The sequence below is a fragment of the Myxine glutinosa genome, chromosome 7 (genome assembly GCF_964187855.1).
Source record: "Myxine glutinosa chromosome 7, kmMyxGlut1.1, whole genome shotgun sequence".
NCBI lineage: Eukaryota > Metazoa > Chordata > Myxini > Myxiniformes > Myxinidae > Myxine > Myxine glutinosa.
In genome coordinates, this window is record NC_136267.1 from 80,598,092 (window position 1) to 80,616,795 (window position 18,704).

At 42.0% G+C, this 18,704-nt stretch overlaps 1 protein-coding gene across 19 annotated transcripts in view; it reads left to right on the forward strand.

Moving 5' to 3' along the window:
• LOC137431350 (dnaJ homolog subfamily B member 6) overlaps nt 1–18,704 on the forward strand; it is a 132,232-nt gene that overhangs the window by 8,069 nt on the left and 105,459 nt on the right. For all 19 annotated transcript variants that reach the window (XR_013624104.1, XR_013624103.1, XR_013624106.1 and 16 more), the window contains exon 6: nt 16,872–16,991. Coding sequence is in view for 14 of the 19 variants with exons in the window: in XM_078781923.1 (XP_078638049.1) it covers nt 16,872–16,991 (120 nt within the window). In the remaining 5 variants the exon portion in view is untranslated. The remainder of the gene's footprint in view (nt 1–16,871; nt 16,992–18,704) is intronic.

The window sequence follows — 18,704 nt, forward strand, 5'->3', positions numbered from 1 at the left end:
AGGCCGATCGCCACCAAAAACTAATCAGCTGAGCGCCGGACCATATACTAGATTCCCATGAAGTTTGGAGACGATCCGATCAAAGTTACTCAAAAAAAGTGTTTCGTCGACCTCCATGATTGACCACAAAGTGACCTTGACCTTTGACCTTGACCTTCAAAATTTTGTGTGCTGAAGGGTATCTCTATAGGACTCTGATATGCGAAGTTACAGGAGTTTCCAATAATAACTGTGGTCTACAGAGTGATCTAAACGTGAAAAAAAAATGATTAACCACAAACAAAAAAACAAACAAACATACAAGCTGACTAATACATCTTGCAAAAACTTCGTTTTGGCAAGATAATAAACATATGTCACCCACAGGGTGAACCGTATCTTGCCAAAATGTGAAAATTCCGTTTTTTTGTCATGACGTCATCAAATGACGTCATAGCGTCAAACTGTTTACAGATCTGGGAAGCACTCATCAAGGGCATTCATATGAGGTATTACTCGATATGGTACCTACAATTTCAAAATTTGACCTTGGGGTCAATAATTTTCGACCTCCAGCGCTAACCATGAAGGTCAAGGCCGATCGCCACCAAAAACTAATCAGCTGAGCGCCGGACCATATACTAGATTCCCATGAAGTTTGGAGACGATCCGATCAAAGTTACTCAAAAAATAAGGGTTTCGTTGACCTCCATGATTGACCGCAAAGTGACCTTGACCTTTGACCTTGACCTTCAAACTGTTGTGTGCTGAAGGGTATCTCTATAGGACTCTGATATGCGAAGTTACAGGAGTTTCCAATAATAACTGTGGTCTACAGAGTGATCTAAACGTGAAAAAAAAAAGATTAACCACAAACAAACATACAAGCTGACTAATACATCTTGCAAAAACTTCGTTTTGGCAAGATAATAAAAACATATGTCACCCACAGGGTGAACCGTATCTTGCCCCTGCATCTGTCTATTTTACCTTTTGGTCAAAATTGAATGACCTTCAAAATGACCTTGAAGGTCAAGGCCGATCGACACCAAAAACTAATCAGCTGAGCGCCATACCACACCCTATATACCCACCAAGTTTGGAGATCATAAGATCAAAGTTACTCAAAAAATAAGGGTTTCGTTGACCTCCATGATTGACCGCAAAGTGACCTTGACCTTTGACCTTGACCTTAATAATTTCGTATGGTGAATAGTATGTCTTCATGACCAACGCACATGAAATATTGAAAGATTTTGATGAGAACTGAGGAAATAATTTTTTCATGAAAATTCCGTTTTTTCGTCATGACGTCATCAAATGACGTCATAGCGTCAAACTGTTTACAGATCTGGGAAGCACTCATCAAGGGCATTCATATGAGGTATTACTCGATATGGTACCTACGATTTCAAAATTTGACCTTGGGGTCAATAATTTTCGACCTCCAGCGCTAACCATGAAGGTCAAGGCCGATCGCCACCAAAAACTAATCAGCTGAGCGCCGGACCATATACTAGATTCCCATGAAGTTTGGAGACGATCCGATCAAAGTTACTCAAAAAATTAGTGTTTCGTCGACCTCCATGATTGACCACAAAGTGACCTTGACCTTTGACCTTGACCTTCAAAATTTTGTGTGCTGAAGGGTATCTCTATAGGACTCTGATATGCGAAGTTACAGGAGTTTCCAATAATAACTGTGGTCTACAGAGTGATCTAAACGTGAAAAAAAAATGATTAACCACAAACAAACATACAAGCTGACTAATACATCTTGCAAAAACTTCGTTTTGGCAAGATAAAAACAAAAAAAGAACATATGTCACCCACAGGGTGAACCGTATCTTGCCAAAATGTGAAAATTCCGTTTTTTCGTCATGACGTCATCAAATGACGTCATAGCGTCAAACTGTTTACAGATCTGGGAAGCACTCATCAAGGGCATTCATATGAGGTATTACTCGATATGGTACCTACGATTTCAAAATTTGACCTTGGGGTCAATAATTTTCGACCTCCAGCGCTAACCATGAAGGTCAAGGCCGATCGCCACCAAAAACTAATCAGCTGAGCGCCGGACCATATACTAGATTCCCATGAAGTTTGGAGACGATCCGATCAAAGTTACTCAAAAAATTAGTGTTTCGTCGACCTCCATGATTGACCACAAAGTGACCTTGACCTTTGACCTTGACCTTCAAAATTTTGTGTGCTGAATGGTATCTCTATAGGACTCTGATATGCGAAGTTACAGGAGTTTCCAATAATAACTGTGGTCTACAGAGTGATCTAAACGTGAAAAAAAATGATTAACCACAAACAAAAAAACAAAAAAACAAAAAAACAAACAAATAAAAAAAAACATCACCCACAGGGTGAACCGTATCTTGCCAGGGTTTCGTTGACCTCCATGATTGACCGCAAAGTGACCTTGACCTTTGACCTTGACCTTAATAATTTCGTATGGTGAATAGTATGTCTTCATGACCAACGCACATGAAATATTGAAAGATTTTGATGAGAACTGAGGAAATAATTTTTTCATGAAAATTCCGTTTTTTCGTCATGACGTCCTCAAATGACGTCATAGCGTCAAACTGTTTACAGATCTGGGAAGCACTCATCAAGGGCATTCATATGAGGTATTACTCGATATGGTAACTGAAACTTGAAAATTTTACCTTTTGGTCAAAATTGAATGACCTTCAAAATGACCTTGAAGGTCAAGGCCGATCGACACCAAAAACTAATCAACTGAGCGCCATACCACACCCTATATACCCACCAAGTTTGGAGATCATAAGATCAAAGTTACTCAAAAAATAAGGGTTTCGTAATTTGACCTTGGGGTCAATAATAATTTTCGACCTCCAGCGCTAACCATGAAGGTCAAGGCCGATCGCCACCAAAAACTAATCAGCTGAGCGCCGGACCATATACTAGATTCCCATGAAGTTTGGAGACGATCCGATCAAAGTTACTCAAAAAATAACGATTTCAAAATTTGACCTTGGGGTCAATAATTTTCGACCTCCAGCGCTAACCATGAAGGTCAAGGCCGATCGCCACCAAAAACTAATCAGCTGAGCGCCGGACCATATACTAGATTCCCATGAAGTTTGGAGACGATCCGATCAAAGTTACTCAAAAAATAAGGATTTCAACATTTGACCTTGGGGTCAATAATTTTCGACCTCCAGCGCTAACCATGAAGGTCAAGGCCGATCGCCACCAAAAACTAATCAGCTGAGCGCCGGACCATATACTAGATTCCCATGAAGTTTGGAGACGATCCGATCAAAGTTACTCAAAAAATAAGGGTTTTGTCGACCTCCATGATTGACCACAAAGTGACCTTGACCTTTGACCTTGACCTTCAAAATTTTGTGTGCTGAAGGGTATCTCTATAGGACTCTGATATGCGAAGTTACATGCGAAGATATGCGAAGATATGGTACCTACGATTTCAACATTTGACCTTGGGGTCAATAATTTTCGACCTCCAGCGCTAACCATGAAGGTCAAGGCCGATCGCCACCAAAAACTAATCAGCTGAGCACCGGACCATATACTAGATTCCCATGAAGTTTGGAGACGATCCGATCAAAGTTACTCAAAAAATAAGGGTTTCAACATTTGACCTTGGGGTCAATAATTTTCGACCTCCAGCGCTAACCATGAAGGTCAAGGCCGATCGCCACCAAAAACTAATCAGCTGAGCGCCGGACCATATACTAGATTCCCATGAAGTTTGGAGACGATCCGATCAAAGTTACTCAAAAAATAAGGGTTTCGTCGACCTCCATGATTGACCACAAAGTGACCTTGACCTTTGACCTTGACCTTCAAAATTTTGTGTGCTGAAGGGTATCTCTATAGGACTCTGATATGCGAAGTTACAGGAGTTTCCAATAATAACTGTGGTCTACAGAGTGATCTAAACGTGAAAAAAAATGATTAACCACAAACAAAAAAACAAACAAAAAAAAAAACATCACCCACAGGGTGAACCGTATCTTGCCAGGGTTTCGTTGACCTCCATGATTGACCGCAAAGTGACCTTGACCTTTGACCTTGACCTTAATAATTTCGTATGGTGAATAGTATGTCTTCATGACCAACGCACATGAAATATTGAAAGATTTTGATGAGAACTGAGGAAATAATTTTTTCATGAAAATTCCGTTTTTTCGTCATGACGTCCTCAAATGACGTCATAGCGTCAAACTGTTTACAGATCTGGGAAGCACTCATCAAGGGCATTCATATGAGGTATTACTCGATATGGTAACTGAAACTTGAAAATTTTACCTTTTGGTCAAAATTGAATGACCTTCAAAATGACCTTGAAGGTCAAGGCCGATCGACACCAAAAACTAATCAACTGAGCGCCATACCACACCCTATATACCCACCAAGTTTGGAGATCATAAGATCAAAGTTACTCAAAAAATAAGGGTTTCGTAATTTGACCTTGGGGTCAATAATAATTTTCGACCTCCAGCGCTAACCATGAAGGTCAAGGCCGATCGCCACCAAAAACTAATCAGCTGAGCGCCGGACCATATACTAGATTCCCATGAAGTTTGGAGACGATCCGATCAAAGTTACTCAAAAAATAACGATTTCAAAATTTGACCTTGGGGTCAATAATTTTCGACCTCCAGCGCTAACCATGAAGGTCAAGGCCGATCGCCACCAAAAACTAATCAGCTGAGCGCCGGACCATATACTAGATTCCCATGAAGTTTGGAGACGATCCGATCAAAGTTACTCAAAAAATAAGGATTTCAACATTTGACCTTGGGGTCAATAATTTTCGACCTCCAGCGCTAACCATGAAGGTCAAGGCCGATCGCCACCAAAAACTAATCAGCTGAGCGCCGGACCATATACTAGATTCCCATGAAGTTTGGAGACGATCCGATCAAAGTTACTCAAAAAATAAGGGTTTTGTCGACCTCCATGACTGACCACAAAGTGACCTTGACCTTTGACCTTGACCTTCAAAATTTTGTGTGCTGAAGGGTATCTCTATAGGACTCTGATATGCGAAGTTACATGCGAAGATATGCGAAGATATGGTACCTACGATTTCAACATTTGACCTTGGGGTCAATAATTTTCGACCTCCAGCGCTAACCATGAAGGTCAAGGCCGATCGCCACCAAAAACTAATCAGCTGAGCGCCGGACCATATACTAGATTCCCATGAAGTTTGGAGACGATCCGATCAAAGTTACTCAAAAAATTAGTGTTTCGTCGACCTCCATGATTGACCACAAAGTGACCTTGACCTTTGACCTTGACCTTCAAAATTTTGTGTGCTGAAGGGTATCTCTATAGGACTCTGATATGCGAAGTTACAGGAGTTTCCAATAATAACTGTGGTCTACAGAGTGATCTAAACGTGAAAAAAAAATGATTAACCACAAACAAACATACAAGCTGACTAATACATCTTGCAAAAACTTCGTTTTGGCAAGATAAAAACAAAAAAAGAACATATGTCACCCACAGGGTGAACCGTATCTTGCCAAAATGTGAAAATTCCGTTTTTTCGTCATGACGTCATCAAATGACGTCATAGCGTCAAACTGTTTACAGATCTGGGAAGCACTCATCAAGGGCATTCATATGAGGTATTACTCGATATGGTACCTACGATTTCAAAATTTGACCTTGGGGTCAATAATTTTCGACCTCCAGCGCTAACCATGAAGGTCAAGGCCGATCGCCACCAAAAACTAATCAGCTGAGCGCCGGACCATATACTAGATTCCCATGAAGTTTGGAGACGATCCGATCAAAGTTACTCAAAAAATTAGTGTTTCGTCGACCTCCATGATTGACCACAAAGTGACCTTGACCTTTGACCTTGACCTTCAAAATTTTGTGTGCTGAATGGTATCTCTATAGGACTCTGATATGCGAAGTTACAGGAGTTTCCAATAATAACTGTGGTCTACAGAGTGATCTAAACGTGAAAAAAAATGATTAACCACAAACAAAAAAACAAAAAAACAAAAAAACAAACAAATAAAAAAAAACATCACCCACAGGGTGAACCGTATCTTGCCAGGGTTTCGTTGACCTCCATGATTGACTGCAAAGTGACCTTGACCTTTGACCTTGACCTTAATAATTTCGTATGGTGAATAGTATGTCTTCATGACCAACGCACATGAAATATTGAAAGATTTTGATGAGAACTGAGGAAATAATTTTTTCATGAAAATTCCGTTTTTTCGTCATGACGTCCTCAAATGACGTCATAGCGTCAAACTGTTTACAGATCTGGGAAGCACTCATCAAGGGCATTCATATGAGGTATTACTCGATATGGTAACTGAAACTTGAAAATTTTACCTTTTGGTCAAAATTGAATGACCTTCAAAATGACCTTGAAGGTCAAGGCCGATCGACACCAAAAACTAATCAACTGAGCGCCATACCACACCCTATATACCCACCAAGTTTGGAGATCATAAGATCAAAGTTACTCAAAAAATAAGGGTTTCGTAATTTGACCTTGGGGTCAATAATAATTTTCGACCTCCAGCGCTAACCATGAAGGTCAAGGCCGATCGCCACCAAAAACTAATCAGCTGAGCGCCGGACCATATACTAGATTCCCATGAAGTTTGGAGACGATCCGATCAAAGTTACTCAAAAAATAACGATTTCAAAATTTGACCTTGGGGTCAATAATTTTCGACCTCCAGCGCTAACCATGAAGGTCAAGGCCGATCGCCACCAAAAAACTAATCAGCTGAGCGCCGGACCATATACTAGATTCCCATGAAGTTTGGAGACGATCCGATCAAAGTTACTCAAAAAATAAGGATTTCAACATTTGACCTTGGGGTCAATAATTTTCGACCTCCAGCGCTAACCATGAAGGTCAAGGCCGATCGCCACCAAAAACTAATCAGCTGAGCGCCGGACCATATACTAGATTCCCATGAAGTTTGGAGACGATCCGATCAAAGTTACTCAAAAAATAAGGGTTTTGTCGACCTCCATGATTGACCACAAAGTGACCTTGACCTTTGACCTTGACCTTCAAAATTTTGTGTGCTGAAGGGTATCTCTATAGGACTCTGATATGCGAAGTTACATGCGAAGATATGCGAAGATATGGTACCTACGATTTCAACATTTGACCTTGGGGTCAATAATTTTCGACCTCCAGCGCTAACCATGAAGGTCAAGGCCGATCGCCACCAAAAACTAATCAGCTGAGCACCGGACCATATACTAGATTCCCATGAAGTTTGGAGACGATCCGATCAAAGTTACTCAAAAAATAAGGGTTTCAACATTTGACCTTGGGGTCAATAATTTTCGACCTCCAGCGCTAACCATGAAGGTCAAGGCCGATCGCCACCAAAAACTAATCAGCTGAGCGCCGGACCATATACTAGATTCCCATGAAGTTTGGAGACGATCCGATCAAAGTTACTCAAAAAATAAGGGTTTCGTCGACCTCCATGATTGACCACAAAGTGACCTTGACCTTTGACCTTGACCTTCAAAATTTTGTGTGCTGAAGGGTATCTCTATAGGACTCTGATATGCGAAGTTACAGGAGTTTCCAATAATAACTGTGGTCTACAGAGTGATCTAAACGTGAAAAAAAATGATTAACCACAAACAAAAAAACAAACAAAAAAAAAAACATCACCCACAGGGTGAACCGTATCTTGCCAGGGTTTCGTTGACCTCCATGATTGACCGCAAAGTGACCTTGACCTTTGACCTTGACCTTAATAATTTCGTATGGTGAATAGTATGTCTTCATGACCAACGCACATGAAATATCGAAAGATTTTGATGAGAACTGAGGAAATAATTTTTTCATGAAAATTCCGTTTTTTCGTCATGACGTCCTCAAATGACGTCATAGCGTCAAACTGTTTACAGATCTGGGAAGCACTCATCAAGGGCATTCATATGAGGTATTACTCGATATGGTAACTGAAACTTGAAAATTTTACCTTTTGGTCAAAATTGAATGACCTTCAAAATGACCTTGAAGGTCAAGGCCGATCGACACCAAAAACTAATCAACTGAGCGCCATACCACACCCTATATACCCACCAAGTTTGGAGATCATAAGATCAAAGTTACTCAAAAAATAAGGGTTTCGTAATTTGACCTTGGGGTCAATAATAATTTTCGACCTCCAGCGCTAACCATGAAGGTCAAGGCCGATCGCCACCAAAAACTAATCAGCTGAGCGCCGGACCATATACTAGATTCCCATGAAGTTTGGAGACGATCCGATCAAAGTTACTAAAAAAATAACGATTTCAAAATTTGACCTTGGGGTCAATAATTTTCGACCTCCAGCGCTAACCATGAAGGTCAAGGCCGATCGCCACCAAAAACTAATCAGCTGAGCGCCGGACCATATACTAGATTCCCATGAAGTTTGGAGACGATCCGATCAAAGTTACTCAAAAAATAAGGATTTCAACATTTGACCTTGGGGTCAATAATTTTCGACCTCCAGCGCTAACCATGAAGGTCAAGGCCGATCGCCACCAAAAACTAATCAGCTGAGCGCCGGACCATATACTAGATTCCCATGAAGTTTGGAGACGATCCGATCAAAGTTACTCAAAAAATAAGGGTTTTGTCGACCTCCATGATTGACCACAAAGTGACCTTGACCTTTGACCTTGACCTTCAAAATTTTGTGTGCTGAAGGGTATCTCTATAGGACTCTGATATGCGAAGTTACATGCGAAGATATGCGAAGATATGGTACCTACGATTTCAACATTTGACCTTGGGGTCAATAATTTTCGACCTCCAGCGCTAACCATGAAGGTCAAGGCCGATCGCCACCAAAAACTAATCAGCTGAGCACCGGACCATATACTAGATTCCCATGAAGTTTGGAGACGATCCGATCAAAGTTACTCAAAAAATAAGGGTTTCAACATTTGACCTTGGGGTCAATAATTTTCGACCTCCAGCGCTAACCATGAAGGTCAAGGCCGATCGCCACCAAAAACTAATCAGCTGAGCGCCGGACCATATACTAGATTCCCATGAAGTTTGGAGACGATCCGATCAAAGTTACTCAAAAAATAAGGGTTTCGTCGACCTCCATGATTGACCACAAAGTGACCTTGACCTTCAAAATTTTGTGTGCTGAAGGGTATCTCTATAGGACTCTGATATGCGAAGTTACAGGAGTTTCCAATAATAACTGTGGTCTACAGAGTGATCTAAACGTGAAAAAAAATGATTAACCACAAACAAAAAAACAAAAAAACAAACAAAATAAACCTATGTCACCCACAGGGTGAACCGTATCTTGCCAAAATGTGAACATGAGTGACTTGCTTCAGGTCACACTGAGGTGAACAGAACTGCTATCCACTAGAAGCGACTCTTTGAGGAATGTCTGCCCACGAGATATTGAAAGATTTTGATGAGAACTGAGGAAATAATTTTTTCATGAAAATTCCGTTTTTTCGTCATGACGTCATCAAATGACGTCATAGCGTCAAACTGTTTACAGATCTGGGAAGCACTCATCAAGGGCATTCATATGAGGTATTACTCGATATGGTACCTACGATTTCAAAATTTGACCTTGGGGTCAATAATTTTCGACCTCCAGCGCTAACCATGAAGGTCAAGGCCGATCGCCACCAAAAACTAATCAGCTGAGCGCCGGACCATATACTAGATTCCCATGAAGTTTGGAGACGATCCGATCAAAGTTACTCAAAAAATAACGATTTCAACATTTGACCTTGGGGTCAATAATTTTCGACCTCCAGCGCTAACCATGAAGGTCAAGGCCGATCGCCACCAAAAACTAATCAGCTGAGCGCCGGACCATATACTAGATTCCCATGAAGTTTGGAGACGATCCGATCAAAGTTACTCAAAAAATAAGGGTTTCGTCGACCTCCATGATTGACCACAAAGTGACCTTGACCTTTGACCTTGACCTTCAAAATTTTGTGTGCTGAAGGGTATCTCTATAGGACTCTGATATGCGAAGTTACAGGAGTTTCCAATAATAACTGTGGTCTACAGAGTGATCTGAAGGTCAAGGTCAAAGGTCAAGGTCGACCTCCAGCGCTAACCATGAAGGTCAAGGCCGATCGCCACAAAAAACTAATCAGCTGAGCGCCGGACCATATACTAGATTCCCATGAAGTTTGGAGACGATCCGATCAAAGTTACTCAAAAAATAACGATTTCAACATTTGACCTTGGGGTCAATAATTTTCGACCTCCAGCGCTAACCATGAAGGTCAAGGCCGATCGCCACCAAAAACTAATCAGCTGAGCGCCGGACCATATACTAGATTCCCATGAAGTTTGGAGACGATCCGATCAAAGTTACTCAAAAAATAAGGGTTTCGTCGACCTCCATGATTGACCACAAAGTGACCTTGACCTTTGACCTTGACCTTCAAAATTTTGGGTGCTGAAGGGTATCTCTATAGGACTCTGATATGCGAAGTTACAGGAGTTTCCAATAATAACTGTGGTCTACAGAGTGATCTAAACGTGGAAAAAAAATGATTAACCACAAACAAAAAAACAAAACAAAAAAAAAACAAAAAAACAAACATACAAGCTGACTAATACATCTTGCAAAAACTTCGTTTTGGCAAGATAACAAACAAAATAAACCTATGTCACCCACAGGGTGAACCGTATCTTGCCAAAATGTGAACATGAGTGACTTGCTTCAGGTCACACTGAGGTGAACAGAACTGCTATCCACTAGAAGCGACTCTTTGAGGAATGTCTGCCCACGAGATATTGAAAGATTTTGATGAGAACTGAGGAAATAATTTTTTCATGAAAATTCCGTTTTTTCGTCATGACGTCATCAAATGACGTCATAGCGTCAAACTGTTTACAGATCTGGGAAGCACTCATCAAGGGCATTCATATGAGGTATTACTCGATATGGTACCTACGATTTCAAAATTTGACCTTGGGGTCAATAATTTTCGACCTCCAGCGCTAACCATGAAGGTCAAGGCCGATCGCCACCAAAAACTAATCAGCTGAGCGCCGGACCATATACTAGATTCCCATGAAGTTTGGAGACGATCCGATCAAAGTTACTCAAAAAATAACGATTTCAACATTTGACCTTGGGGTCAATAATTTTCGACCTCCAGCGCTAACCATGAAGGTCAAGGCCGATCGCCACCAAAAACTAATCAGCTGAGCGCCGGACCATATACTAGATTCCCATGAAGTTTGGAGACGATCCGATCAAAGTTACTCAAAAAATAAGGGTTTCGTCGACCTCCATGATTGACCACAAAGTGACCTTGACCTTTGACCTTGACCTTCAAAATTTTGTGTGCTGAAGGGTATCTCTATAGGACTCTGATATGCGAAGTTACAGGAGTTTCCAATAATAACTGTGGTCTACAGAGTGATCTGAAGGTCAAGGTCAAAGGTCAAGGTCGACCTCCAGCGCTAACCATGAAGGTCAAGGCCGATCGCCACAAAAAACTAATCAGCTGAGCGCCGGACCATATACTAGATTCCCATGAAGTTTGGAGACGATCCGATCAAAGTTACTCAAAAAATAACGATTTCAACATTTGACCTTGGGGTCAATAATTTTCGACCTCCAGCGCTAACCATGAAGGTCAAGGCCGATCGCCACCAAAAACTAATCAGCTGAGCGCCGGACCATATACTAGATTCCCATGAAGTTTGGAGACGATCCGATCAAAGTTACTCAAAAAATAAGGGTTTCGTCGACCTCCATGATTGACCACAAAGTGACCTTGACCTTTGACCTTGACCTTCAAAATTTTGGGTGCTGAAGGGTATCTCTATAGGACTCTGATATGCGAAGTTACAGGAGTTTCCAATAATAACTGTGGTCTACAGAGTGATCTAAACGTGGAAAAAAAATGATTAACCACAAACAAAAAAACAAAAAAAAAAACAAACAAAAAAACAAACATACAAGCTGACTAATACATCTTGCAAAAACTTCGTTTTGGCAAGATAACAAACATACAAGCTGACTAATACATCTTGCAAAAACTTCGTTTTGGCAAGATAATTATAAATATGAATTCAGGGTTTGCTGGGGATTTATTCATGGGGCCCTCGATTGGTAATTTCTCATGAACGGATGACAGCAGTTACCTCCGCCACCGACGGTGGGTGAAGGTTATGTTTTCACTCCTGTCTGTTTGTCTAGCCTGGTGTTGGCTTAGCGGTTAGGGTGCCGGCTTGGGATCCCAAGATCCTGGGTTGGAATCCCGGTCGATCGCTGAATTAACACCAGGGGGGTTGACTCAGCCTGTCATCCTTCCGAGGTCGGCAAATTGAGTACCAGCTTGCTGGGATGAATGATCCCGGTGTGTACCCCGGTTTAGAATAGGTACACCGTATCTCTGCGCATCGTAAGAGGCGACACTAAGGGTTGGCACCAGGAAGGGCATCCGTCCATAAAAACATTGCCTCAAACAGGGAACCATGATTGTCATGGGGCCCGCAAGGCTAACCACTGCTCCAGCGGGGAAAATGGCCTTAAAACAATCATTCATTCATTCATTCATTCCTGTCTGTCTGCAAACACGATATCTGAAAAAGTTGTGTACTGATTCGACCGAAACTACTTGGATAGGTTGGTTGTGTGACAAGGATGAAATGATATTTTGGTGAAAATCCGTTCTTAAAGATGATTTATTTTTTTTATGTTTTTAAGTGATTCTTCACCATTGAGAGAAGGGGCCAAAATGATGTAAAGGGTGTTTCCCTAAAGAATGCTTTTTTTCCCCAACCGGATGCACACCTCAGACTTTAATAATTTTTAGTCATTTTCCGCCAGCGGCTTTCACAAGATTAAAATGCGTTCGAAACGACCTCAACAAATTGCAAAAGAGGTCAGTATCACCTTTCATTCTTTCCAATACCTTTGATTATACCCATTAAACGGTCATGGGATCACTGTTCGTTCTCCGAAAAATCTAACAAGCGGTCTTCAACTCGCTCTTTCATAATGGCTCCAAGGTTCTCCGCTGGATTTAGGTCTGGCAAATTTCCAGGCCATCGCCCAAAGCCAACGCTGTGAAAATAATGCAAAACAAAGCCAACGCTGTGCAGCCTTAACGGGCCTGAGAGTGTCTGCCAAAAGCTTGCGTGCAATTCCAAACGTGACACTTTGAGCGACGAGTTTTTCGGTCATATCTAAAAAAAAAAATGAGAGAAAAAATAAAAATAATTGAGATTTTTTGGAGATTTTTCAACTTTTTTTTTTTTTTTTTTTTGTATACAAGATCGAGGCTCGTGAAAGAGCGAACATTAATCACACAGAAAGACAAACCGACACATAAAACATATAACATCGGGAGCGGTAGACAAGATGGGGAGAGGGGGAAGGACACAAACACAACATTTGAGAGCAGGGACCAAGAGACATGGAGACATCGAGAGATCTGAGAGAGGGCGAGGGCTTTGGGGGGGGGGGGGGGCATGGGAAGGGGGCGGTGGGAGCGGTATAAAACATATGGACACTGCCAGGACTTCCAGGAAAGAAGTTGGAATTTCAAACAAGGTGGATCTGGGGTGAATTAGCGGGGGTAGAAAAGATCAAGGTTTTGGATGGGGGAAGATAAGAGATGGTGGTGAACAGCTGTTTTAAAGACCTGGAGGGAGGAGTGGGATTGAAGGGAGTGAGGGAGTTTGTTCCAGAGGCGGGAGAAAAGAGGAATGAAAGAGTGAAGGTGAGCAGAGAGCCGAGATTTCGGCAGTTTAACCATCAGAGGGTTGCTGGCAGATCTTGTGCGACCTGTAGGAATATTTGGGGGACAGAGCACAGAGAGAGCTGGGGGTGCAAGGCCGGAGAGGAGTCGGTAGAAGACAGAAAGACCACCTACCTGCCTGCGGTGAGTGAGTGAAAGGCCCTCAGAGATAGCTTCATCGCGGGAGATTCCAATAATTCTGAAAGCTTTGGTTTAAACAGCGTGAAGCCGAGCTAGGTTTGAGGCAGGAGCACCGGCCCATAGGGGAGAACAGTATTCCATTGAATTCCAATATGAACAGTATTCCAACCTCGCAGCGCACACGTTGTTGAGACTTGCTGCAATTAATTATAATCACTTGTACGTTGACATTGCGGTATGTGTGAGCGTGCGATTCATTTCGGGGAAAAAAAGGCATTCTTTAGGGAAACACCCTTTATATAGCATGATATTTCAAAAAGTTGTGGATGTGTAATAAGTTAATAACAAAACTAGGTGGATGAGTTTCCCTAAAGAATGCCTTTTTTTCCCCCGAAATGAATCGCACACTCACACATACCGCAATGTCAACGTACAAGTGATTATAATTAATTGCAGCAAGTCTCAACAACGTGTGCGCTGCGAGGTGAAAAATCTCCAAAAAAATCTCAATTATTTTTATTTTTTCTCTCAATTTCAAAAAGTTGTGGATGTGTAATAACAAAACTAGGTGGATGAGTTGGTTGGTGGATGGACAACAAAACTTTCTCACCTGAGAAAGTAGAGACTTTTATCCAACTATGACCCTGCATTAGTGACTAACCCAGATGGCAGCCCTTATCCAAACTTTAAAATCGAGACAATATTTTGATTGGAGTGGTGAGCACGCCCAATTTATACTTCACTAGTGGTGTTCCGTTGGATCTCGAGGTCTCTCAGGGTCCACATGGGTCTAGAAAATTCCCTGGCTGCTCTGGAGTGTAATAGGAGTGGCAGAATCTTTGGGAGTTTGAGGGGAGGGCTTGAGGGTTGCCATGCATAGATACATGATGAATGGTGCCAGATGTATTTGATTTCATATGCAAATGTGTATTCATTTACTGCAAGCAACTACATCTTTCAGAATGACACTTGATATCATTGTCATCATGAACTTGAATAACCTGTGCTTTCCACTGAGACTGAGGGAGACTGGAGCCTTCCATAATGATACCATTTAAATATAATCTTCACACATTGCGAAAAAGGAATTAACCAACTAGTGGGCCTGTAGACCTGAGTCAACTGTGAATAAATTCATTATTAGATTTTGAGGTACCAAGAGTTCGACCATCTGCCAGCGATAGGAGATTTAGTCGCAAGAACACAAAACCAATGAACAGCTCTCAGTCAGATGTATGAACCCTGAATAATATGTTATAATTAATGAATAATAAAATAATAATAACTAGAATGGCACTCGGTAGAGCGCATACCTCCACCAGGCTTAACAGTTCTGTTTACGTTTTGTATTCCACTGATGGGTCATATCTGGATCAGGACCGTAACCAAAATCGAATTGGCTTGTCTTTGTCACTTGCCCAATGCACTCACCAAGTTTTGACATAAGTCCACCACAGATTTTTGAAATATCATGCTGTATATTGTTTTTTTTACCCAATCACTTTAAAATTTATCAGATCCAGATCTGGATTTTCACCAAAATATATCACATACCAACGTCCGTATCACATACCCAACCTCTCCACCAAATTTATCCGAATCCGCCTGCAATTTTTTTTTAGATGTCCTGCTGACAGACAAACAGACAGGGCTGGAAAAACTAACCTCCATCCACCTTCGGTGGCGGAGGTAACTAAATTATTTTAAACTTGGTGAAAATTGATTGTGAGATATTGATTGACCTGAATCAAACAAGGCATACTAAGCAGGACACAAAATAAATTTTGGGATTTATGGAGATCAAAGTTCCCTCATTCAGTGATCAAACACGACCTCGAGACTGGGAAGAGCGTGATAGTCAAAGGTCGTGATCGATTGCAATACCAGATTTCAACGTGACATTTACTCGCTAGTGTTGCCCTTTGCTTTCTGCTTAAATATCATCCTTGTTGTTTGATCACAATCAAACCATTTTGATCACAATGAAAAGCAATAAAACACAATAATGCGTGATAATTTGACGGTAATATGCAGACTGAATGATCAACAAAATGCCGCCTGAAAATCACGTATGTGGCTCGGCCAATGACGTCGCGGAGCGGATGGCCAGACTCTCTTTTTTTAGGCGGCACTGCTGCCAGATACTTCTCCACCTGAAGGACAGCACAGTTGTACCAATCCCTAAAGATGGCAGCTGCTACCCACACCTTTCTGTTGGCCCTATAAAATATGGACTTTTTTTGTCCCCCGCCGCACCGCGGAGCGAAAGGGGAACTATGGTTTTCCCCTCGATCCGTGTGTGCGTGCGGGCGGGTGTGCGTGCGTAAGCGAAGGACCGAATTCTAATTTGGTGTGTGGGTGCAACCCACGTCAAAATCCAAGATGGCCGCCACCATGTATGTCTGACGCCATGTATGTCTGAACCTTGTGAGTGGAATATCTTGAAAAATAAATGAACTACTAACTTCTAATCTGGTGTGGGTGTGTGTCTACGCATAAGGGAGAACACTATTGAAAATCGGGTCGCCAAGTCAAAATCCAAGATGGCCACCGCCATGTATGTCTGAACCTTGTGAGCGGAATATCTTGAAAAAGAAATGAACTACTAACTTCTAATCTAGGCGTAAGGAAGAACGCTATTGAAAATTGGGTCGCCACGTCAAAGTCCAAGATTGCCACCACCATGTATGTCTGAACCTTGTGAGCGAAATATCTTGAAAAATAAGCGAAGTACTAACTTCTAATCTGGTGTGTGGGTGTATCTACGCATAAGGAATAACGCTATTGAAAATTGGGTCGCCACTTCAAAATCCAAGATGGCCGCCTTGCGTCTTCCACTTTGTCAACTCATCACTTCACCGACGGGGGACCGAGGCGTAACGCTTGTTATTTGTGTGTATAATCTTGCCAGAATACAAATTCCATTTTGACTCCTTTCCCCCCCCCCCTCCCCCCCCCCCCATCCCTCTCTCCTATTTTAGGGTGCACAGACGAATTTGGTGACCGACATAGTAGCCATCATCTTCAACGTCCAGGAGGCCACCTTTTCCCTTTCGCTCCGTTTGGAGGGGGGTTCCCTCCCTCATTTGGAGGCTTCAGAGGTTTGCCATCTTCAGCTTTTTATGCGTTTTAATCTTTGCTTGATTGCAACAGTATAAATACATTTCGAATGGTTGCATATTTAAAAAAAGACTGACAGTTCTGCTGAACTGACAGGCTCGCAGGGTCTGCACTTTTTAATTTTTGGTCACTTACCTCCCTTTGCCACTGTAACAAACTCAAGCAGACGCCATTGAGCAGGAAGCAAGTCTGGTTTATTCACACGATTGCGTCATCACACAGTGCAATCTGCAACCCCCCCAAAAAAAAAAAAAAAATAATAATAATAAAACGGCAGCATTGACGAAGACCAACGCATATATTACATCTCCCTTTCTTACAAAGAAACAAGCAAAGCAAACTTGTCTTCATAGTTGAACTGCTCATGAATTAACACACATCAAACTCAAATCAAATGGAAAACTTGATTCTTTTTTTTTTTTTTTTTTTTTTTTTCTAAATAGTTGTTCTTAAAGATCCAGATGTCTGGGAGGGTTAATGGCCCTGCTGCTCCTGGTGGTGTACTTGGCGTTTCTGGGTGATGCGGTGGCTTGAGGTGAAGACTCTGTTGGAAAACTCCAGGATTCCGATGCTTGCACACTGGGACTTGGCGACTCACAGAAATTATCCACTGGGGTATCCCGTTGAGGAACAGGAGTAGGGACATCATTCACATCCGTGAAAACATAAGAACAAGAGAGTGGCTGACTTTCCGTAGGGTCAACGTTGGCTGATGGGGGTACACCACAGAGATGACTCCAATTATGCCGATACATGTTTTTTGCTGTCCTCACCACATATGAATGGGGGCTGCTGTGATGTGCCTCGACTACATCTTGGATCCAATGCCTGGCATCTGGGTTTCGTAACATCCGAACACCATCTCCTGGTTGAAGTAGTGGCAGACCTGACATAGATGGCTTGTTGTGAGAGTGCTTTTGTTTCTCCTGTGCATCGAAGTGAGATTTCACAATGTGATGGTCATACTGAGCAGGCTTGATAAGGGCACAGTTACAGGGCATTGTGTTTCTGGGGCATCTCTCCATTAGGAGCTGAGCTGGGGACAAGTTTATTCCTTCAAGTGGGGTGGTACGATAGTCTAGCAGAGCTAATTGCTTTTCAGTTGATTTCTTCCAGAGCTTTTTAACTGTCTGAATCGCTCTTTCTGCCTCTCCATTGACACTCTGGAATTTGGGGGACACAATATTATGTGTAATGCCGTATTCTTTACAAAACTGAGAAAATTCCTCTGACATGTACTGACTTCCAGAGTCGCTTTGCAGCTTCTCTGGAATGCCATGACGACAAAACTGCTGCTTGAGAGCTTCGATCACTGAGCGAGTCGTAACGTCATTGAGGCAGTGCACCTCCACAAACTTGGACTAATAATCGACTGTTTCGACATCGAGCAATCGACATCGAGCAATGAGCAAGTACTGCTTTGCTTCAAAATCGAAAATGTCACTCCCAACTTCAATAAATGGAAGATCAGGTATATAAGTTGGTAAGAGGGGCTCCCGTTGTTGAGTTCTTTGATACTCCGCACACTTCCAACAATTCTGGACCATTTCTTCGATGGCCGAGTTAATTGAGGGCAAGTACATGACTTCACGAGCACGCTGTTTGCACTTGGACATTCCCAAGTGCAATTCGTGAACCAGCTTAAGTATTTTGCGCCTGAGGCTTGGTGGGATGACAAGACGCATGCCTTTGTA